The sequence below is a fragment of the Lichenostomus cassidix genome, chromosome 4 (genome assembly GCF_008360975.1).
Source record: "Lichenostomus cassidix isolate B80296 chromosome 4, HeHo_3.0, whole genome shotgun sequence".
Taxonomy (NCBI): domain Eukaryota; kingdom Metazoa; phylum Chordata; class Aves; order Passeriformes; family Meliphagidae; genus Lichenostomus; species Lichenostomus cassidix.
The window spans coordinates 21,162,285-21,186,709 of NC_139484.1; the positions used below are offsets into that span (position 1 = coordinate 21,162,285).

Below are 24,425 nucleotides of genomic sequence, written 5' to 3' on the forward strand. Positions count from 1 at the left end.
ACAGTGCTATTGCTGCTTCCTTTATCTGTCAGTTTGGTGTTACTCTGTAAAATGTGGAGATTAAAGGGAATAAAATTGTTACTTTTCAAAAGTCTACAGCATTATTCACATAACCAGCGTAACTGGTCGTGCTGTTTGATACATAATTGTACTCAAGTGCTGTCTGATTCTAGGCTATGTAGCTGGAATCCATGCAGGTTTACAGGCTGCTATAAAGCACATACTGGTCTTGCAGGCTCTCATGCTGCTGTAGAACAATACTGGGATGTATCTGTCAGTGCCAGACAAATAATTTTGCTGTAGTAAAGGTCTTCTGACACATCGTGGAGGAAAGCCAAGTTACATTTATGAAATTTCTAACTAAGCAACAATGCTCAGCATTTAAATTGTAGCACAATAGTCAGAGACTATAGTACTTGCGATGATATCAGCATCTAGTTTGATTTTATAAATGCTTAAATTGTGTAAACCTCTCTGTAGGTACTGTATGATATGTGGAATTCATCTAGGTAAAAGCTGGATGTTTCATGTTGTTTGTCCCTCAGTTTGACTGCAGGTGGTCTCAGGTATCTCACCCTGGCTATGGCTTGTCAGGTGGCAAGAAAATCCACCAGAAGGCTATACTGTTGGGGTTTTTTGTGTCCACCCACCATCCTTGTAATTTTTCGTGTGCTGTAACAAAAAAGAAATCAGAGTTCTTGCTCAGACTGTCTGAGAAAGTTTTCCTCCATTGCTATTTGATACTTGGTTTTGATTTTGCTCCAGTGACTTCTGACCTTTGTTGAAAGTGCCAAGTTCTTAAAACCCATCAGAAAATATCTTCCTGTTTTCTTCAGGTGTTGATTCAGTAGTCAGGTATCTGCAGCTTTTCTTGACCCATTATTCTGTGATCATATCCCCAATTCCCTCACACTCGGTGATGATTTCCAAAATTTTCTGTAATGGTTTGTAAACATTTCAGAAATTATTTGTGGGAAGATGTTGCAAAAATAGAATATGTCTTCATGGTTTTAACAAGGAAATCTAGCTTTGATGTGATAAAAGGTTACTGCTTACAACAGTGTAGTCAGTCCTTGGGTCAGTAATTTCCAATCTCTGAGCTGATTCAGCAATGAGAAATGCATAAATGTGGGTTTCTGATCCTGTGAGAAGCTGAGTGTTGTAATTCAGCCCTTTCTCAAGCTGCCTGAAGATGTTGGACTTTGCACGGAAAGAATCTGGGTGTGGGCATAGGTTTTGTTTGCTGTCACTGTCACAAGAGAGGTGGCAGTTTGATAGCACACTAGAAAGGCTCATAAGCTCACTGATATTGTACCTTTTCAGTCTGTGAAGGGGAATGGGGGTGTTGTGTGCATGTGGTGCTGCATGAGTCTCCTAACATGTACCTTGCTTAATATTATTTGAATGCTTCACCTCTACAAGTGGGAGAAAACATAATAATTCCTTCCTCTAGTGTGGGGCTAGTTCTCATATGACAGAGCTTTGGGAGGGATTATCGGATTCAAGAAAATGTATTAAGTTTGGGACAGTGTGTGTTGTTGGAACCATTCTCCCATAAATAAACTCTTCAGCCTCGTGTTGTGACCTGGCTCACAAATAGGTGTAACCTTAGATGGTTAAGAATCTTGTTATTTTCCATATTTAAGCCTTTCACAGCCAACAGAACTTGTTTCTTTCGCTGTCTGCTTTATGAACAGCTGTTTAGCCCACAAGACATTTGAATTAAAACACCTATGTTTCTTTTTGCATGGGGATTACGTTACTGCTTGCTTCAACTTTCTTATCCATGTTATTTCAGCCCTGTGCAGCATCCTGCTGCATGATGTGTTGGAGGGTACATACACAGGTTTAGGAGGGAACAGCTGTTACACAGGGGGTGAGGAGAGGACTAATGAGAAATGGGTGAAAAGAAAGGAGTGGCAAGGAACAATAAGCAATTTTCTTTTTTACTTTAGGCTGTGTTTTGCTGTTTGTGGAGTATTTATGACTTCATCTTTTAAGTGGTTGAACTGAACTTTCAGTGCAGCACTGGATGTGAGGTGGTACTTGACTATGATGTGATAAAATACATGATGTGTTTGATGCAGGACTGATAATGAAATTGGGGAATTTTTTGGTTGGTTTTGATTAAAACAAGACAAACCCCCAACAACAATCCCCCCTAAAACTAGAACAACTGTGCCAGTTAATATTAAAGAGCAGAATGCTTAGCTAGCCTGTTAAAAGAGTTGTTCTTGGCTCTTCAGAGCTGCATGTGATAAGAAAAAGATTAGATATTAACTAAGTATTTTAAATTGTCCTTAACATTGGCTCACAACAAAAAGGTGAGTAAAACCTTTACTACCGGGTAGAGGTGTGCCAGGACATGCATCCTGGTTTTTTTTTTTTTTTTTTCGACTGAGCAATTCCATCCTTCCAGAACTTTTGACATTCCACATCTGCACATGTCAGCACAATAGAAAAGTGTGTGTATACTGTTTATTTACAGCTTTGTGAACTTTAGTAAAGGTTTATAATGTTGATATTGTGACTGGATATGGAGTCTGATTACTTCCTGAGGGATGCAAGTCTGCAGCCTCCAACCTCAAATAGTCAAACATTAGTGGGCAAAATTTGGGTTGCCGTAAATGTTTTACAGCCATTACAAAACAGTTATTTTATAAAATTAATTTTAATGCTATGCATTTAACTTAGCTTTTGGCGTGGTTTAGCTCCATGGAATTTCTAGGTCAAGTGCAACAGTTTTGTGCTTGGTTTATGTATAAATGTTTCACTAGTGGAGCTAGCTGTGTACAGTATCTAGAAAATTCCAGGATTTGTATTTGTGCTGATGAATATATGAGTGAATTTAGGTTAGCAGGGCAAGAAAACTGGTACAACTTACGCTGAGTGTTGTGCCCTTAACTTCTGTAGTTACAGAGCTGTTTGTATGGCCTGTGGCCTAAATTAAAGTGAAGTGTGAGGATAGATATAATGCTATATACATATAATACTACATACATAAAACACTATGTATATAATCACATGTGCTTTCTACTATAGAACCTTGCATAAAGAAATCTCTGTGACAAATTCCTTATTAGAAGAGGGTTAGACAACACTGGATGTCCTGTAATGTCCTTTGGCAGACCTGTGTTAAGAGTTTTTTGTAAAAGTTGATTATTCTAGGCATAGAGAGATCTTCTGGCCTACTTAAAAAGGCTGCCTAACCCTTCAACTTGTGCTTTTTTTCTTGCAGACCTTTCAGCAGCCCAGAGAAAATTTGCCCATTCTCTGAGAGACTTTAAATTTGAGTTCATTGGTGATGCAGAGACGGATGATGAAAGATACATAGGTAGGTAAGAAGTGACTATGAGTGGCTATATTTTGCCATTCCATCCTGCAACATGACTCAACTTTTTTTTATTGTTTTGTATTACAGATGCATCACTTCACGAGTTTTCAAACTTTTTAAAAAATCTTGAAGAACAAAGAGAAATTTTGGTGAGTTCAAGTTTAAAAAGCTGTGCACACAGCAAAGAAATCAACATTAAGTGAAGTTGCTTTTAACTGTATGGTAGGGATGGATAAATACGAATTGGCTTAAAATGGTAGTGCTCTGATAAATTATGGCTGGGGTGCATGGGAAAACCACCATAAGGTTGTTTACCATTTCCAGTAAAAAGGAAAATGAGAGTTAATGCTGCAGCAGGGGACACTCAAGTTTTGGCGACTGGCCAGCTTTGGATCCAGGATCTCTGTAGCTCCAGCATCAATGCTTGTGTGGAACTGGGATGCAATCTGTTGTGTTTATGTAGTAGCAGACTTAGAAAACTTAACCTTGTATTTGAGCTTTCTGTTGAGGGGGTTGGAGCTGTAAACAGTTGCTCTGTTGTGTAGAAGTTCTCTGCTCTTCGTTCAGTTGCCTGTGATTGCTTGGGGTGTAATTAGTGAAATATGGCTCATGCTGGCTGCGTGTAGACCAGGGACTGAGAGCTCTGCTAAACACCTTGCTATCTGGGTTTCCTAACTTTTCCAGAAGATAGGGGGTTTCTTTCTGGATGGTACCCTGGTCCTCCTCAGCAGCTTCCTGCCCAGCTTTTGTTTTAGAGCAGGGATTCATAGAACAGCTGCTGTGTACCCAGTTTTCTTCTGAGTCAGAAGAAACTCTGCATCTGGGAAATGTGCTTAGATTTGACTCGATAGCAGTTGCATTTCTCGGTATTTGTCATGTGATTTTATCTTTGCCTTCCTGGAAATCAGTGCCCCTTGGCATCACTGAGCGGAAGCTGAGACTAAACTGCTGTCTTCCCTATTTCTTTCTGCCAGAAGCTGTGCCTGCAATGCAGGAGTATGTAGATAAGTGAGAAAAGAACTTGTGAACAATTTTTTTTTTCATGTTTCTCTCTCCAGTCCTGAACCCACTAATAGTCATGGTTCCTTGTATGGCCCGTGTTCTGTTCTGGTATGCTGTTCTGATCTGAAACCACATTTGGGTCTGAATTAGGGTCAGTGTGGTTCCTCAAACGTTCCTAAAAGCTAATGTCTTTACATAGTAGAGATAATTTTTCAGTATTTTGAGGTGTTCTGCCAAACTGTGGGGATTGGTTCAAGTGTGTTTCAATACTTCTTTCGTCTTTCATAATTCTGCAATATAGTCTTTAGTCTGATTTTTCATGCCATCCATAGCTGTATTTTATTTTAATGAATTGCACGAATCTAATTAGTGAAAGCCTTTGCAAAGTTTTATAATGAAAAATACTTCACAGACTGCCACATTATTTTGATATCAGGCTTTTGAGGGGTGACTTGAGAATTATGTGGCACATTTCAGTGACTGTATCAATAGTTCTTCAGCAGGGTTCTATCAGCAGTTCTATCAACCACAGCAGGCTGTGCAGAATCCACTGTTCTCTGTCTGGATCGTAAAACACTTCCATTGTTCAAACTGAATGCCATGAAACTGTATTACTTAATTTTTTTGGTATGGTGCCCATGCTTACACATAAGGTGCTATGACACTCTAAAAGCTACCTAGTGTCAGTTTCTTGATAGGAAAAGGATGAAATGCAGTTTTTGTTAGAGCCGTGACTGATGAAAAACAAGGAGTATAAATTGTTACAGGGAAAATATTTAATACCAAATAGAAACAGAATATATTCTCTGAGTTACCAGATGCATGGCCTTTTTATTGTATCTGTAGTCTAGCAAATGTTATGTGTCATTTCTGGAGTGAGTTTATGTAACAATGGCCATAAGTCTCTGAGAAAATGATTGTGTGGTGACTGGAAAAAAGAATTTCCAGCGTCTGCTGCAATGACTTTTTTTTTTTGACTTCTCAGTGGATGTTTTAACAGTGGCATGAGCTCTAGAGATACTCTAGAGATACTCCCATGGAGTATATTAGGTCATGTTGCATTCACAGATGTTTGGAATGAGGTCAGGGATCCAAAGACTTTCCATTAAGATGCAAAGTATATAGCAGGATTTTTTCAAAAGCATTCAGTGTTTGTTAAGAATGCTCATTACTGAGCATTTTTGCCCTTGGTATTTTGAAGATGACCAGAAGATTTTTTTGACTGCTCTCTTCAGTGTCAGTGCGTAGTTAAATAGCTCAATTTCAGTCATGCAGAGTAAAATTAAAGAAATTGTTGAATAATTGCAAGACTAAGGGCATTTCAGATATTCCCATGCACTTTAATTTTTTAGATATTTAGATAGAGGAAAGGCTTATTGTTTTTTCAGAACCATGTTGTAAATGAAAAAATACATTCTAAACTGAAATTAGATGCTTATCATCTACACTTATCATGGTTTTCTAAAATCGTTTTCGTGAATCCAGAGTTCATAAAACTTGCTGGCAGTGTTTACCTTTTTGATTCATCTGGTGAACATTTATTTGGTGGATATTTAATAATTTCATTCAGATGTTGGAATCTTGCACTTCATGGTTTTACCATTTCTTCCATGTCTTTCTAAGACTGCTGAAGTTATATCCCACGTGTCAAAGGATTTAGTTGCATATGAAAAGCAAAGTCGGCCTTAATCCAAACATTTCACTGAAATTATTACAGAGTGGTCAATACAAAAAAAAATTACATTTTTCCATAGCACCGTAGCTTTATGACACTCCCCAGAGCAGATATGAAATAGATCACTTTGTCCCTGAGAATATTCTGGAAATTATTTTTACATGTAGAGAGTGAATGGAATCATAAGACTTAAATTCTGCTCTTTTGGCATTGCAGAAGTGCTGTGGAAGTTCAGGGATGACAGGGAACTTGGCAAGGCTAGTAGGAAAAGGGGGAGATGAGCAAGGCCCACCTTGGTGGTGCTCAGATTCTCTGTCCCACTACCCAGCTGTTCCCCTGCCTGCCGGGGAGAGCAGCAAACCTCCCTCCCAGCCCCAGTTCCCCTGGCAGCAGAAAGGAGCTTTGATGCACTCAGAACACCAGGCTTTGCTGTCTGCCCTCATTAAAGCTGTGGTGATGAGCAGAGGAGCATTACCTGGTAGGTACCAATTGCCTGAGGTTGTTTGCCCTTTCCTTTGTCTTCACCTTCATACCTCCCTTTCTCCATCCCAGTCTCCTCCTAAATGACCAGCCTGCTCTTAATTAGTTTTCCCTGTTGATTCCAGTCTGGCTAAACCATAACCAAATTTGATAGCTCTTGTATTGTTCCCTCAGTAATCTCAGCAGTGCTTGGTACAACTGGTGTGGTCACCTTGGTGTGCTGGCTGTGAGTGCTTCCCCTGCCTGGAGTTCCTCTGTCCTGCCTCTTTATCTGCTTCTAGGGTTCCCCTGTTTCTCATGTAACTCTCCCCTAACCATGCTGGAAGTCCAGTCAGCCCTCATGGCAATGTCTGTAGCTTTTGTCAGTGTCTCTCACAGTTATGGGCAGTGTCCAGCAGCCTCTCAGGTCCTGTTTTGTAGTGTCCTGTTTGTTTTGTTTACTCCCATGCCAGGACTCAGTTGGCTGCATTTACCTGCAGCCCTGCCAGAGGTGTGAGTCACAGCAGGATTTTGTATACCTACATGATCCTTGTCAAGTGCTGGTCTAACCTATTCCTGAAAAAGTTCCAGGAACACAGATTTCTCTTTACTCTGATGTTTTTCACCTGGTATTCATACTGAGTCTCCTTTACTGCAAGTTAAGCTGCGAAATTTTTGAGAATTTTTCTGTCATGGAATAAAAATTTATCACTTTTCCTTCATAATAGTATTTTCAGTGTTACCCTTTCTTCAGTGGTGTTTTCCATCCATGTTTTCCCTTGTTCAGTTTAACAGCACTGCATTTAGACCATTTTTCTTTTATGTCAGAATTACTGCTTTCTCCTCCTCACTTTTAAGTTGCTTCTGTGTTTGCTGTTCTACTCTCCTCTGAGACCTTACTTGCCTCTCCCTTTAGTTTGCTTTGTGGACTTCCTAAACTATTCTGAAGCAAAGCCCCTTCTGACTTGAATGCAATTAATACTTCAGTTGTGTAATGTAGGAATACATCTAATTGCTCTCAAGGAATCCTTACTCCCCTTAACATCCATTTTTGCCCACTTTGTTACATAGTTTGCTATAATTAACTGAGGAATTTTTCCCTTGGTGGAAGTAATTAAAATCTGTTGTCTTAGACTCTGTATTTACTTTACACTCATTCCAGTTAAGTAATGGTTTTATAGCTTCCTTCCTCTCTGTTTTCAGATACATATGAACAACCTCTTTTCCTTAGTTTTTTTTTTTTTTTGCCATTGCCAAATAAAATATGTTTTTGCCTTCTTTCTAACTTTGTCCCTAAGTACTTGTCTATTTCCTTTTTATTCCATCACATTTCTCTTTGTATAGGATTTCTGATACAATTACATTCATTTTGCTATATTTCCTGTGATTTCCCAATGCAATGTAAACAAGCTGGTTTACTTTAATGTGTTCTCTTTCCTGCTACTTTTTTTTTTTTTTCTTTGCAAAAGAGAAAGGCTTGTTCTTGTACCATGGGTATCTCTGCTGCTTTGGTCTCTCAAAAATCCTTTTGCGTTCTTTGTCATTTTTGCCAGGTTGGCAGAATTGAATCCAGATTAACATCTCTGAAAAGCAGAGTTATTCCTGGCATATATCAGGAACACAACACAAGATTTCTCTATGGATTTTTAAAGGAATATCTCCATGAAGTCACTCCTTTAGTCTTTTTTTTATTCTTAAAAAATAAAAAAGGTGAGAGGGTTTCTCAGTTGTGCCTTCACAACTTAAAAGAAGTTGTTAAGGTTCAAAGGCATACACTCAAAAGGTTAAAGATATACTTTTAATAATCTGTACAAATATGTATGTTCATTTATTAATTCTTACATAAACTACCTCTTACGATTAGATATTGAAGTGCATGAGTGTTTATTTCACAGGTGAAGTGCTCACTTAACACGTAGTGCTCCTGAATAGCTTACTCTGTTACCTTTTGTCCAGTAACTTTTGTGTCTGGTTTATACTCTTTGACTCTGCTGTGAAGATGAATTTTTCTAAGCTTTCTTTGGCACTCTGTGCATGGGTATTTAAGGGTTTGTAAATTTTAATCTATCTTGACAGTAATCTGAAGAAATCTGTGTGAAGGAGCAATCAGTTTACTCACTGATGTAGAGGAAAAAATACCCGATAGCCTTGGATGTGTGATACATTCAAGATCTGTTCAATAGGAGTTCAAGGTATTATTTAGTGCTCCATATGTTCAGATCCTTTTTAGTCTGCTGACAGTGCAGACTACTAAATATATCTGCCAAGACAGTGGGAAGGACATAATTGTTGACCACTTCTGAAAAATTAGGCTGCCAACTGTATATTGAATGTCTCAGATGCAGAGATAGAGGCACAGATAAAACAGAATGTCTCAGGAACCGCATTTGACTACCTTAATTGCAGGATCAACATTCTTTTCTTGCCTGGGCAATTCTTCTAATTCAATGAAACATTTTCCACTTTTAGAAACAAGCAGAACAATTGCTGCCATATCTCATTGCCCAGCCTTCACTTTGTCCCTGTGTGATGTGAGCCAAATGAAAGTCATGTAATTATCAGAATATGGACCATGAATGTAGAAGAATGAGTATTTCAGGCACATCTTCTTGTGCTTTGGTGATTCCTGACATTGAATATTTCATTTACTTGTTTGGTTTTGAATGTCTTCTGAAATAGCTTAGTGAGTTTCCTATAAACTTGTGCACATTAATCTATAAACCAAAGATGACTTGTCTGTACAATAGAAAAAGGAAGTGCAAAGCCAGATTTGGGTGTGTTCCTCCCACCTCTGAGTGAACACAGCTGATGAGTTCTGTTACCACTTGCTTCCTCTTCCAGATAACTTAGTGGTCTCACATGCATCAACGCAGCTCACTAGAGAGTTCTCATTCTGTTAGTTCATCAATGGGAAATGTTTGGAATTTGCATTGTAAAACTGTCACCAGTTTGGATATTGCTGGTTGTTAATAACACCACTGTTTCTTGTGGAGGAAAGCGCTGACAATTGAGCAATTCATTCTTGACGGAACACTGATGCTGTTGTTTGGTGTTGGATTCCTTGACTTTCAGTGGCATCTTTTTGCTCAGTGGTGAGCTTTGCCATGCACCAAGAAAAAGGGCATTATGCAGTTTTCTTTTCTGAGCAGCCTTTCTGCTTGGTCAGGGTCATTATATGCCCACATAGAAGGTGTATGGTGTGAGAACCAGACCAATGCTCTGGTGTGCTGTGTTTTGCTAAGGGAAGGTCTTTCTTGAAGGAGTTATCCCCAGCTTTCCTCCACTGCAGATGGGGAAAAGCTGCTTTTGCAGTTTGTGAAAGTCTGTCTCTGTTTGGTTTTCCTGCTTGTTATGATTATGGCTTTGTAGTATTTTTCTTTTTATAGTGGAATATATTGTGTAAGAATAAAATTATACAGAAGACAGGACTATTAAATAGCTTTCAGTAAATAATCTTTACTAAAACCCACTGTCTATTTATCTTTTTTTGAAAAAGGAAATTCTATATTGTTTCTTTATGATACCAATCTGATTTTTGAGGCCAGCAGCTTCATGACAAGAAAATTAATGTGGACAGCATTTTAGAGCAGGGCACAACATAGCAGATGGATCATAGGAGGCCCTTTTAGCTATCTGTCCTTTAGGTCAGTCATGAACTTCTACTGAACAGGAAATAACTTTTCACTAGAAGGGTGAACTCTGGAGTCCAGCTGTTGTAATTCCTGTAAGCCAAGGCTGCTGTGTTTGAAACTAGGAAGTGCAGAGCACAGGATTTGCCTGTATTGAGGCTTGTGAGACAGTGGCTCAATGGTCTAGGAAATTCCCCCTGGAACAGTTTGACAAACTTCTTGTTTTCTTACCAAACCCTGAGGGGGTAGTTTTCTGGAGCACCTAAGAGGGAGGTCATGTGTTTTGTTACAGATGCCTCCTGGTGCTTCAGTAATGCACAAATATGTTGTCTCTAAATCACATGTATCACCCATCCACCTGGCTCTTGTGTTACCAGATGGCTTCCTCCACAGCACATGAATCCAGAGCAACGGATGTCACTTCTTTTTTATAGCCTCTACACACATGCAAAAACACACAAATATTAATGTGCTGTGAGACCTACTTAAAAATTCTTTAGTCTATATACACTGCAGGTCTTCTAAAAACCAAAAAAATTCTGTGTCTGTATTCCCAGTGGCTGAGGCCCTTTTGTTGCTTAAGATTTTAAAGCTACAGGGAGAGTTCTGGCGCAGGAAGAAAATCCAGACACCTTTACTAGAAGAAGACTTAATTTGCAAACAAAATAATGAGCCTTAGGTGTGGGTTGCACTGTCTGCAATCATCAGTGTTCCAAGTAAATACAAAAGTAGTGCTGAGACGTGGTTAGAGAGGGACACCCCTTTGTAGGGCTGGAAGGAGAGTGGGCTGTGCAGCTAACTGGGGCATGTATAACTCTAAGAGCAAATCATGTTCTCATGGGAAAAGAAAGAATAGAGATTCAGGCTTTGCAAGGACATCTGATGTCCTCAGTAGTGGAATGTATCTGCAAAGTTTCATACTACTTTCAGACATAGGTCTTAATGTTTTTATGTATTTCCCTTTCCCCCACATATTGGAGATACTAGAACTGGCTTTTTTATTAGGCTGAATGGTGCATTTCTTTAGGAAAAACACAACTATATCTTCTATAAGTAGAAGTGCAGCTGTAGGGGTAAATGACTTTATTAGAAAGTAAACTTCTTTATTTAGCAGCATTGTCAACTACTTTGTCATTGAATCCCTGCTAGGTATGCCTTCCTTTCTGCGTTCTCTGTTGCACTCACTAAGGCAAAGCTTCCTTCCCAGATCTGGTTTCATTGACACTTGCTCAGTTTCATGAGCTTTGCTTTACTGACTTGGTGGCCTCCCTCGCTGCTCTGTTGAGGGGAGAAATAATCCTGCCCCTGACTACAAATAAACCTTTCCAGTTGGTGTGTTGGGAAACGAAACCCCCTGCTTTATGCAGGGCATCCAATCTGCATTCCAGTTCCTGAGATGGGAATGGGGAACTTGCCGCTCCCGTGTCACTGTGCAGTCTGCAGAAAGGTCTATGGTTATGGCCTTTTTTTTCTATCTCAGATAACCTGGTTTTTTATGGGAGAATTCTTCGATTCAGAATGGAGCAGGGTTGGGAAACATATTTACCTCACCATCAGAGCTGTTGATGAGCAGTGTGTAATTTCCAGTGCTTCCAGCGAAGGCTGAGCACTAATTAGGGACATTTTTAGGATGAAGCTGAGAGGCCAGTGCTGCATTTGTCTAATAACAAATTTTTACTGACTGAGGTTGCTGTACCCTTTTTAGCCACAGAGGCTGGAGTGAGTTTTGGGGAGAGCTCTTGTGGGTTGCTACTCCTTTACAGGCCATGCCAGCAGCCTTCCTCCTCTACAATATAACTTGGTTATGCCTGGAAAGGGAGTGGGAACTTAGGGAACCTGCTCTTGCCTACTGCAGGAGAAAACAGGAAAGAGCACTGAATGCTGCTACCTGGTCTTGTCAGTCGGGTTCCAGTGCACAGGAGGTGTTTGTAGAAGCAGTGTTTCCCACAGTACCTCTGCTCCCACCTTTTCTGGGAAGGGAAGAAGTGGTAGTCTCAATGGAGTCATCTTGTAGACTGGCACTGAGGGCTCAGTGACCTGTTGGGTCTTGTTAATTTGACTGAGGAAGTATCCAACAGCTGTGAATGAGCTTGCTGATAGATTTAGTCTGTGCCTTTGTGGGCTGCAGTAGGAAAGGTTGGCTGGACCCCTTAATCTATGGCCTGTTACTTATTTCTTTGGAGGAAATGGAGCTGGAAAAGGCAAGATTATCATTATTCTGTACAATTTCTCTGTCTGGGCAAGCAGAGTTTTGTTCAGGCATCTGAAATAGAGGTGTACACAAAGGTGACAGCGTGCTTCAGGATGTTGAAAATGTTGGGTGCAGTGATCTTCTGAGGTAGTGATGATGACGATGATTTTATTGCTGCTTTTGCCAGGCTTACGTTCAAGTCAAGTCAATTCTTTGACTGTTCTGTAGGTGTTGGAACCAGAGCAGGAACAGTGTAAGCAGTTTGAGACTCTCTGCCTGAGACATGTGTGCACATTGGGTTAAACATTTCTTAAAGCATTCCTGAGACTTTTACATTCATAAAACTGGTTAAGATACTGTTACCTGAGACATGACCTCGTTAGATTGATTCACTTATGACTTACATGCCATAGTTGCTTGCCAGAAATAATTGACTATGTATTTGTTTCATATAGGTTTGGATAGATCAGAGATGTAAAGAAAGGAATTTTTAAATGTCCTCTTAAATAGTACATTCCTGTCATAATCTCTCAGGACTAGAGAAGCAGAGGGATGAAAATGAGTTTAAGACTCAAGACAGAAGTTGAAAAAGGAAGGAACATCAAGTTTCATGTTAATGAACTTAAATGTGTGGTTTAACTTTTGCTGGAAATTTTACATTTTAACATGATTCTAGTTCTTAAAGAAGGTACAAGTGATAAACTAAGGATTTCTTGAATATATTTGTAATTATTTCCTATTTTCTAATTTGTTTCCATGTCTTTTTAAAGAGAAGTCATTCAGAGTTCTCAAGTTATAAATAAGCTGAGAGTGAATAGCAGTGTAAATAATGTTTTTGTTCTATAAATAAGTATGCATGTTTTTGTAACTTTTCATTACAAACTCTGGATTCTGTGTGTTGGAAAACAGTGTGAATGCCTCTCTAATCTTGTATTGGACATATTTTAATTATGAACTTTGTTTTTGTTTCTGTCAATCAGAAGCACATCTCTGTAATTCACTGTTGAATTTACCAGTCTTGTGTTTTGTATATGGGCCTGGTATGCAGCTTCATGAGAACGACCAAAGATCTGCAAAATATCAGTCCACCCAGGAATAATCAAGAGTCCTGTTATTTAATCCAGGCACAGAAATCAAAGGGGATGACAAATCATAAATACTTTTATGGCAGGCACCTGGGGGATGCATCTGTTAACAAAAGTATAAGTTGTGCAAAATGAGAAATGTCTTTTTTGGAAGGAGGGGAATCTTGTTTTTCTTTTAATGAAAGAGTTACTGGCATATCATCCCGCTGGCAGCAGTGGAATCTACTTGCTGGCAGTCGCTGAAGAGAACATCCCATTTTGATTTAAAGATTATTTTCTGCTTCAAACAAATTCCTGTAGTGGTTCCCATGGTTAATAGTGCACAGGAGTAGCAGAGCAAGTGATTTACAGTCAGTCCTGCTGGTTTATAAAGCACAGACTTTTCTGCATATGTTTTATCCTTTTTTATTTTTCATTTGTTACACCAGGGTTTTCTTTGACTTGCACTTAGTGTTCAAAATACATTCAATGCCCGTTAACCTTACATTTTTTTGTGTAAAAGTTCAAACAACTAATAAGCAACTTGTCATTTGTTAATTATTTTTAACTCTCTAACCGTGTAAGTGTTCAGCTTGTGCCATCCTCTGAGCTTTCCTCCAAGAAGCCCTTGTAGCTTTCTCCCTCACTTTTTTAGTACAGAGGAGACTAGCAGGAACAATTTAAACTTCTTCAAGTTTTCCAGTATAGAAGGACTGATTTTGTGACTTCCATGCTCTCTGCTCTGACTTGAGAGTTCTTGCTATTTCCCCTTGCTTCCACCAAGGGTGCACTGAAGGGTGCTTTAAATGTTTCTGGCAAAATCAGGAAATGGATGCAGAAAGAAGTTTTGTGCTGAGAAAAAGTGCTCTGAAGTTAGGATGTAGCTGTTACAAGGATGACTGTGCAACACCCAGTTTGGCCCAGACTTGCCAGATATGTGGGTTTCCAGTTAGCTACAGGTTTGAGTGCTGTCCTAGCCCTTTAGAAATGTGGGTTGCTCTGGTTACAGTGAATTGGCAGGATGACTCCCACAGTAATCCCTGCATGGCTCCAGGGATGGGTGGGAGCAGACAGTGCTGTTCAGATTTGTGTTGTGCCAGATCTCCAGTACATCCCGTGTGTGTTTTATGATAAGAGTTTTTCAGAAGTGTTCCAGAAGGCTGCTTTAAGCCTGTGATGTTTTATCTGAAGCTTTTCACTATACAGGGAGGGAAGGGGGAGGAAAGAGAGAGAAAGGCTTCTGTTGTATGTCAGGGGGGCTTCCAGGGAGCTCTGCCTGAACTCTTGGCATCTTAGCCCAGTGACTGTGCTAAGTCCAGTCCTGGGCATGATTTATTCTGTGGGTCTGCCTTAAGACAGACCAAAAGGATCCCACCCACCCCCCTACAACTGCAATGCTCTTGCCGTCTTTCCCATGCTGCTGTTGTGTTCAAAAAGTTCCAGCCTTTCCTGAAATTTCAAATATTTTTTAAAGTTGAAGTCTTGTTTACACCAAACAGAACCATGCGTGGTCTTCAGTGAAATTTCATGTGAATGAGCAGCTGTGCAGATCTACTAAGATACAATTTTCTGTCTTATGATGGAATATTGTGTCCTCCTTTTTCTTTAGTATGGCCATGAGGCTTTAAACCATAAGTGCACTGGTGGATGCTCACCCAGTCATCTCACCCTCTTGTTTATTGACTTTGCACCTGTTGATTTTATAACTTAACTTATGGTCTTATTAATGTACTTAAGTGCGTAAATATTTGGAGATTTATATCAGTGCCTAGTGGCTTTAACTGTGCCTCAAAAGATTATTATTATTTGCTACTCACTGGTCTATTCCACAGTTGTGTGTAGTGCTTCTTGTTGCAGAAATTTTTACATCCCCTAATGAAACTCATTTGTCCTCTGTCTCGTTCTGGTGATCAATCATTGATGCCTTCAACTTCATTTACTAGACTGGCACAAATGAAGCAGTCATTTTTGAACTAGTCACCAGTTGCAGTTGGGGTGCAATTTGGAAATTTCTGGATTTGTTTTAAATTTAATTTTCCTGATAGTGGATTGAAATAAGGGATAGAAATTTTGAAAGCTTGAATGAACTCAGAATGTGATTGTTTCGGGTTTTTTTTGAGTTAGAAGTCCTAACTTGCATGCTTCTCTGTTATTTTACCCCAGAGCTTGCTTGCTTTTTTCTTTTTATTGCTGATGCTAAAGTGACTCATCAATCTGGCTACAGAAATCTAACCCATGCTTTTTTTTCTTTAGGCACTCAGTGTTACTGAAACTCTGATCAAACCTTTGGAAAGATTTAGGAAAGAGCAGCTAGGAGCTGTAAAGGTTTGTCCCTCCTTGCCTTTATAAGTTTGTTTAATTTCTCTACTTGGATTGGATTGCATTGCAATAATGACATGTAATTGGCAGAAGCATATTGTTGTATATTTTTCATGTGTTCACACTTTTTTTATTTCTACTTTGAGAACTTGCTTCAGAAACAAATGGAATGTTTCAAGAAGAGAAGAGTATGTCCTTCCCCTTCCTTCTCCTCACCTCCCTTATCTCCTATGTCTGGAATAGGAACAATCCTGCTAACAGCCTGCCCCCCTTCCTAATGGGTAACCCTGTTCTGCTCTGTATTTGCTTGCAGTTGCACAATCAAAGGCTGAAAAATATTAACTACCTAAGGGAGCTCACTCATCCATATGCTTTTAACTGCATTTTTGCCATCTGCAAGTGAAAATTGTCTTTATTTAATTTTCTTTTAATAAATCACTCATTCACTCTGTGTGAGTGGAAAAAATGGGAACAGAGAGGCTAAGGAAAAGATCTCATTCAAAGTATATCTTTTTAGTGAACGTGTTTGGTCATTTTTATAAGATTATCATTAAGCTGTGTATATTTTTAAAAAAAGACAAAGTAAGCTTCGTGTATTAAATACAGAATAAAGTTGGATAAAAGTAACAAGGGCAAATTTGTACCTGTCTACCCTCCTTCTTGAAGTGAGAAATTTAAGTGCTTATTAAAAAAAAAAACAGAAAAGAAAGAAACTAGAATTTTGTTACAGTTTTCTGTTGTAAAACTCAATACATTTTCAAAAGGCCTACATGTGTTTAATTTTATAATTTCATTACTTCATCACCAGTGATATTTAGTAGCAAAGGCAATGTTTCAGTTATGAGAGCACTATACATTTGACATTGGCAGGAATGATTAACATGTTCTGCATATGATTTCAGTGTTCATGAACTGAAAAAGCTCTGTTGATCATAAATTCTTTCAGTTCAATGGTACAAGGAGCTTTGTGTCATTTTATGGACTTGAGAGAAGTATATTAGGTGACCCAACCAACAGACAATAAAAACTTGGTCTGTAACATAGCCAGTCTTCCAGGGAAATAGAGAATTTGTTCTGAATGTAACCTTTTGTCATGGCAGCAGCTGTGTAATGAATGCATTATTTCAGCAGTATTTGTGCTGTTACAGAATATTGCTGGTTTTGGGGTGAGAATTCCTACTGCTTTAAATGATCTCATATCTTCACTCATTTCCTAGTCAGAATTCTCTCCCTGATGCTTCTGATACAAATTACATTCACACAGTCTACATTCTCCCATTTTGTTTGGATGGATATTTCTTTCCTTGTGTCCCTGCATGCTGTTTCTTTGAAGCTTTTATTTGTGATCTAAACTTTTTTTTTGACAGAACTCTCAATGACCTTTAAATAGAAATCTTATATAATTGTATCATATTTAGATAAAAACCCTCTAAAATATTTAGCTCTTGGAATATTCCTGACAGAATATTTATTCAGTATAATCAAAACACTGACACTGGAAATGTAACTCTGCTTAGCTCTGAAAACCAAGCTATGGCATCTAGTGGTGAAATATATCTGGAACATTGTGTAGTATTTGCTTTAGGAAAGATTTACGCTCTACCATTACAAAATAAAAGTTGAATCTGCTGCCTCAGATTTTTTCTGCGTCTTGTATTCCCTGCTGATGAAATGGTCTGAGTTAAGCTTAAAAAGAAAAAGAAGAGGATGAAAGTTTAGCTTCATAGGGCTGGAAGCTGAGACCCTTATTGAATTACCCCTTAGTGAAAGGTGTTGCTGCACTAGTCCTAAGCTGTGTGTGTAGTTTCTGGCTTTGCCTGTTAAGAAGTTAAGAGAACTTTCCCCCCCCCCCCACCCCCCCAGGAGCATTCAAATGTTCACCAGACCAATGGAAATTTTCCTAATATAAACACAAAGATTCACCTCTTTCGTTCCACTCTTCCTTCCTAATTCCCCCAATGCTAATATGGTACCTTTAATCACAGTTACCATATGCATAAATTAATGTTTCTGAGTTGATAACAAATATTGTGGCTCCTTTTTTAAAGGAAATTCTGAGTCTCATGGTAGAGAAAAAGTTTTTGGCAAAAGTCCTTGCTGAGAAGTAATCCTGAACAGCCTCTTTAATATAATGCCATCTTCAGAATCCAATTATTAACAGAACAAAAATGTGTGTCTCTTATAGTATATATAGTATTATTAAAAATGAAATGCTAAAAGGAGAAAAAAAGAGCAATTATGTCAGTAGATTTTAACCAGGGGTTTGGGTAGAATACATTTAAATGTGTTTTCAAATCTACAGATGAGGAAAAATATTTTAGTTGAACTAGTATCTCTTTGATGAGTAAATCTGTCAGTTCTTGATTATGTAATTAAATACTTGATTTCACTTATTTGAGGTTATTTTCAACTCCAATGAGGTATATTAAAAATAGCTTCAAAACTGCTTGGTTGAATTAATGAATACTGATTTTTTATTTAAAACACTGTGTTAGGAAACTGGAACTGAGGAAGCAATTTGTTTTACAATATCTTCTACTAAATTAGTTTCAGGAACTCAGATTTCTTAGAAACATTTAATGACTGTCCCTCTTCCAGTATATTGCATTTGGTGGTCAGAGAAATGGATTTGCATTGTGCAAATGATATTCATACATGTCTGTGAGAGTTTCTCTTTTGATACTATGGTATTAAGTTTTATGGGGTTTGGGGTTTTTTGTGGGCTTTGTTTTGTTTTGCTTTTGTTTTTTGGGGGTTTTTTTGTGTGTGTGGTTCTTTTTTGTTTGGGTTTTTTTTTTTTTGTTATGGGCACAGTAAAGCGTTGGTAGAAATAGGAATTCAGCACAGAGGTCATTGTATAGCTTTAAAATGAAGAAATCCTGTGGCAAATGGAGGTGTATTTGTATTTGCTTTGGATTTTGGCTATTGGAACTTCTCCCTTGTCAATTTTTACAAGTTAATATTTTCAGTGAAACTGGTATTTCCATTGAAGTCCTCTATTCAAAAACCAGGTGGTGTAGATGATCCCTGAAAGTAATGAAATATGCAATATCAAGAGGAGATCAGGTTTTTTGCTTTTTAACTTACAATGTAAACATCTGTGTGATAAGCTACACCATAATGATATGATGGGATTTCATTTCAAGGTAGCCTTTAAATTAATTTTTAAAATGAGATGGAACATATTTTTTCTTCTTGCTGGAGCTATGAATTTTTTTTTCTATTTGTTTTTGATTAACTGAAATTTTAAAAGTAAGAATAGCACACTTTTGTATTTACATGATTGCTACTCTGTTTCTGTGTTTAGGAGGAAAAGAAGAAGTTTGATAAAGAGACAGAGAAGAACTACAGTTTGTTAGAAAAACATTTGAATTTATCAGCTAAGAAGAAAGAGCTACAATTACAAGAGGTACTGTTGCCACCCTTTTTGTATGCAAGCTGAAGGCCTTTGGGTAGGTAAATATGCTTATGCAAATGCAGAAACAGCATTCTTAGTGGTGACAGAAAAAATTTCTCATCTGGAAAGGCTGGTGAGAAAATCAGTATTTGCTGGTCTTAGTGATGTACCTCCACCATTTTCTGAATCAAGGGTTTTGTGTGTGTGTGAAGCACTGAACATCATATCATCTTTTCTATCTAATTAAAGGAATAGCGAAGTGCAAACATACTGTGAAAAACTCTGCATTTCTTGCAAGGCTTTTCCATTGATGTAATTTGCATTGCATTTTAAGTGTTGACTAAGTGTCCTGTGATAATACTTTATGCAGAGGACAGCAAGACTTGTATTCCCAAAGAAAGTGGGTTTGTGTCTTTTCTTTTTCTCATGTTTTGAAGATTTGTTTTGGGATTTTTTTGAGTAGTGCTATAAAAAATTTGTTGACAGTTTATAACTGATAGATCTGTTTTGCCTGGAATTCCTTCTGTCCCTCTGGGTTTATTATCATCATCATACTTATTTGTAATAGTTTTTATTTCTGGACCAACAGCAAATATTATGTGAGAAAACTGCAGGGAGATCTTGCAGAGACTTGCTGTAGCCAGAAGGATTTTTTTTTCCCCCAGATAAATGTAATTGTGTCAGAATTATTAATGCTTAGACTATAAAAAACCCTAGTGTTTTCTTCAGAGATAACTCCTGTTCCTGCCTTCTAGCCCATCCCAAATATTCTACGCCATTTTTCCTAAAAATGGTTAATGTAACTGGCAGAGTTACTCAAGATCCTCTCTGCTCTTGAGTTTCACTGGGATGTCACTTCACCACACTGTATTTGCAACATAAACCCTCAAATGTGTAAACAAGTGTCTTTTGGGAAGCTAAGTTGTCCCTGTGTAGTCACTGGGCATGGCTCATTGTCAGGACCTGTACTTTTGTCAAACTGATCATTTTGGGCCAAGGAACTTGATGCAGAGAAAATTATAAAGGCCTGATTATGATTGCTTGATGAAATATGGTTCTTGATATCAAATCTGAAATAAGACCTAAGCTCCATGGAAAAATACATAATGCCTGTAAGAGGCATTTTGAAGCTGTCTCAAATGTAGCCTGAAGCTTTAAAGCATGCATGAAATCTAGAATGAGCTAATAGATTTGTTTTAAATGTCCTTCAAAGTTTCATGAGTAAAAAGTCTGAAATTCTTCAGTCAGACTCCTTCATTTCCATGTTTAATTTTGAAGTATGAATGTATAAGCAATTTAAAGAAAAAAGGCCTTTGCAGCATGTTGTCAGAGTGCTAAACAGAAAAAGCTTACTTGCACAATACATCTATGTAATTGCATGGGAACTTCCTTATTTAGTATTATACATGGCTAGCTTGTGTCAGGTCCTGACTGGAGTAAATAAACAATGCAGGGATAAATTTGACAAAAATTTGATGAGAAACAGGCCACTACAGTGCAACTTGCTGGGTGCAGGGGGAGGCTCATCCTCAAAAAGCTGAGATGTGATAATTTATTAGCAGGAGAATTGAGATGAATCAACATGGATATTGTATTCTGAGTTATGTGGTCAGCCAGATGTCCTTGAAGATCCAATTTATAGTCTCTCTCTAGGGTGTTATGGTACCCTTCATATATATATATGATTAGAAGCTTAGCTGACAACTCAAACAATTCCTGTGTTTATAGGCTGACAGCTCAAACCAATTCCACAGTTTGAAGGATGCTTCAAAATGGCATGGCTTGTTGAAATGCATTTGCGTACTGAGATACTTATCAGGGCTTTATTTTTTTGGTGGTATTTGTGGTTATGCCCCTTTAACTGCTGAGAGTTTTCTAGCACAGAGCAGTAAAGCCAAGCACGTCTGAAGGCAAAACTGTCTTAAATCTAATTTGGCTTATCCTCTTAAAGTGCAGCAGTCACTGTTCTTCCTGAAGGATGTAGTCTCAGTATTTAAGGGAGAGTCTATGATAGTAAGTCTTGTCCTTTCACCTAGCCCTTTCTCCATTAAATTTTGTAATTCATTGTTATTTTGTATTATATTTGTGAGCAAAGACTAATGTTAGTTACTTAGAGTAACCCTTTGTAGCCTTTTTCTAATGTATTTTAATAAAAGTTTGTGTTACCCAATTTTAAGATTCATTGTTTAAGAATGGCACATGTACCTTAAATAACAACTTTGTAAAATAATACATAGGTGCTAGAAAGTGAAATATTTACGTACAGATGGATAGCAGCTGAAATGTAACTGTTCATTATCAATATGGTGTTGTCATTTCTGCAAAGCTGTGCTAGATATCAGCTGCAGGTAGTAAGGCTGCATTTTTAGATACTTGATATTCTGTGGAAACTTGTGAAGTGTTATACCAATAAGTGAACTTCTTTTCTATTGCATTTCTTGCCAGTCAGAATGAGCACAGTTGTGGGATGGGTACAAAAGCATTCTGGCTATTTACAACAGTTATTTGAGTTAGAGTAAAACTTGCAGCACCAGCACTGTAGTTTTCAAAAATAACATTTTCTTCCTCAGCTTGATTGGAGAGGTGATTTCCCACTTTTCTAATGGAAGATGCTCTTAGTTCCCTCTCTCTGTGTGGGCAGGTATCTTTGCAATGCTATTAAAAGTTGGATTTTCTAGAAAAGGAGCTTGAAGAGGTGTAGCTGGAATTTTTCTAAAAAAATTAGCCTTGTGATTCAAAACAACAAATGTTACCTAGTGAAAGGGAATTGCTGCTGCCATTTAAAAGTAAATGGATGATCTATGTTATAACAAATCCCCCAGAAATGGTGAAAATTACATGCTTGCTACTTGTATGTGTATGTCATCTTGAAGCTGTCTGTGAAATGCCTGTGAAACTTCATGAGGTGTGCTCTGTGTGCAGGCAGATAACCAAGTGGAGCAGAACAGAAAGCACTTCTATGAGCTGTCCCTCGAGTACGTGTGCAAGTTGCAGGAGATACAGGAGCGCAAGAAATTTGAGTGTGTGGAGCCTGTAAGTATCAGTGAATTCAACCCACTCTGCCTTTCATAAGGGACAGAGCAGGAATGGAATTAGATGAAAGCCAAGCTCTGTGTTTTGAAAAACATATGCAATTGCATGACTTAAGAGAATTGAAACCAACTTGTTACGTTGGCACAGATTCCTGGGGCAGAGAGACTTAACCAGGTATCTCCAGGCTTACCTCAGTAATTGTAGCTGATTTGAACATGCTGATGTTGATGTTCAGAAAATGTGTGAAACCTTTTGCTGCAAAAACCTCAATTCACCTTGTGAGATAGAATAGAGGATTCAAGATGTTCTTGGTGTCAGGATTCTTGCCTTGGGTTTTTTAACCAGTGTTATTGCTGAGTAATGCAAGGAATCTAATTTTCATTATGAAGGTTGGATTTAGAGGTTCTTCTGAAGAATTGCCAATATAAATTAATTAAGAGGGTGCTGCTGGATAAGAAGCCCGTTATTGGGTAGCCTAATATGTTTAATTTCACCTGCAATTGAATCTGTGCAGAAATGAAGGGTCTTCATTGAATTTCAGTGAAAATCCTGTGTGCACTGACCAGACTTTCTTTAATCTATGAGAAGAACTTACCCTAAAATTTTCTGAAACGTGCATTAGCTTGGTAGTAAAAATCTAAATGTATAAAACAACAAGAGAACAGTTGGGATAAAGGGAGGATGGATTGTAAATGTGACTTCCATTCGCTCGTGTTCTGAAGTCTGTGCTTTTGGGCCAAGTGTGTCCTTGTATTCTGATACAATTGCTTTAATGTAATAATGAAAAAAATTTCAAATGACCCTAATAAAAATAGCTGGTCATTATGGAGTTAGTAGGAACTGTCTGTTTTAATATAGTTTATTCCTGTATGAAAAAATTGCTAATTCCTTAAGGGGAAATAAATTACTCTAATTATATTAGCATTGTTTAAAGAATGGGAAAATGCTGTGAAAAAATGGTTGTGTGGTTTGAGTTTTTTTTTTTTTTTGGTGTAGATACATTATTTTCTTTTTTAAAAAATTTTCTTGTTTTTAATATTTTTCTAATCCTAAATAGTGTATGATTTGGTTATTGTGTTTCAGAACACTTGAAGTTTCCTCAGAGCCAGCCTAGAGTAATGAATCTTCAAATTATTTTCTTGCAACATGTACCTTACTCATTTCTGAAAGCTCCTTCTGGAAGGCACTGAATTTTATGTTGCCTAATTTGTACTTGAAGTTTACACTAGACTAGAAAGCTAAAATTATTTTGTACTAAATTCTTATTCCCTTTTCCTTTAATAATACTTAAAGTTTGTGGGTTTTGCATTTTTTGAAAATGGTTTATTTGCTATATGACTTTAGACTTTATTAAATACGTTCTTTGGCTTGTTCTCTTTAGAGAGTTGTTCTTTCATGCATCACTTGCTTATTTCCAGCAACCTGAACTAAACAGGGTAACTGAGGACTACACCTCACCCTGTTTCTGCTGTAATTCATTCTTTTAAATTGAAACACTGCAGTCAGAAACTGCAAAGTGGATCATTTGCTGGTTCTGACAGAAGGTCAGATCTTCACACAAGAAGCAGTGATAGGGAAAACTTCCTTCTTCCAGCAAACCAGACAACTGATATGAAAGTCATCTCCACGTGGTTGTTAGCAGAGAGGGAAATGACCAGGGAAAGGGTGACTAAAAGAGAGAATGATCATTACCTCCTTGTGCACAAATATGTATTCCAGACATCCTTGGTATCAGAGCAGCTGCAGGAAAACATTACACAGGAAAGTTGGGGAACATGAGGTATACATTCCGTATGGTCAAATGGAAAGTAGAGATCAGTTGTGAAATTCCAGACACAGAAGCTCCCCAAAATGTCTGTAAACAAAGATCATAATTTGGATTTAAATATTACTCATAAAATATAGGCATTAGTGGAAATTTATTTTAAAATAATCATTTTGTCATCTCTGATCTTTCCAAAAAAGCATATATGCCGCAATTGTATTCAAGCAGATAGAGTTTTTCAGTCTAATAAGTTTTACATTTCTATTTCAGGTGCTGTCCTTTTTTCAGGGTTTGTTCACTTTCTATCATCAGGGATATGAACTTGCTAAAGACTTCAATCATTACAAAATGGCTCTGCAGATAAATATTCAAAATGTAAGTTGAGTCTGCTTTTGTGACTAAAATCTCTTGCTGATGTTGCTGCATGTGCAATATCTGTTTTGCCAATACTTAGCTCCATGTTAGTGCATTGCCTGTAAACTTTGGGAATATGGTGCCATCTCCTGGATAGCCAGCCACATCACTCATTCCAGCGAGTTCTTTGTAATTTCTAATAA

At 37.9% G+C, this 24,425-nt stretch overlaps 1 protein-coding gene across 3 annotated transcripts in view; it reads left to right on the forward strand.

The window, feature by feature from the left end:
* The window catches only part of ARHGAP10 (Rho GTPase activating protein 10), a 137,425-nt gene that overhangs the window by 35,848 nt on the left and 77,152 nt on the right, over positions 1 to 24,425 (forward strand). For 2 of the 3 annotated variants that reach the window (XM_085058217.1, XM_085058220.1), the window contains exons 2-7: positions 3,239 to 3,334; positions 3,422 to 3,483; positions 15,608 to 15,679; positions 18,981 to 19,082; positions 21,993 to 22,103; positions 24,139 to 24,243. In XM_085058217.1, the coding sequence (XP_084914343.1) occupies positions 3,239 to 3,334; positions 3,422 to 3,483; positions 15,608 to 15,679; positions 18,981 to 19,082; positions 21,993 to 22,103; positions 24,139 to 24,243 (548 nt within the window). The remainder of the gene's footprint in view (positions 1 to 3,238; positions 3,335 to 3,421; positions 3,484 to 15,607; positions 15,680 to 18,980; positions 19,083 to 21,992; positions 22,104 to 24,138; positions 24,244 to 24,425) is intronic. The other variant, XM_085058218.1, reaches the window with a different exon arrangement.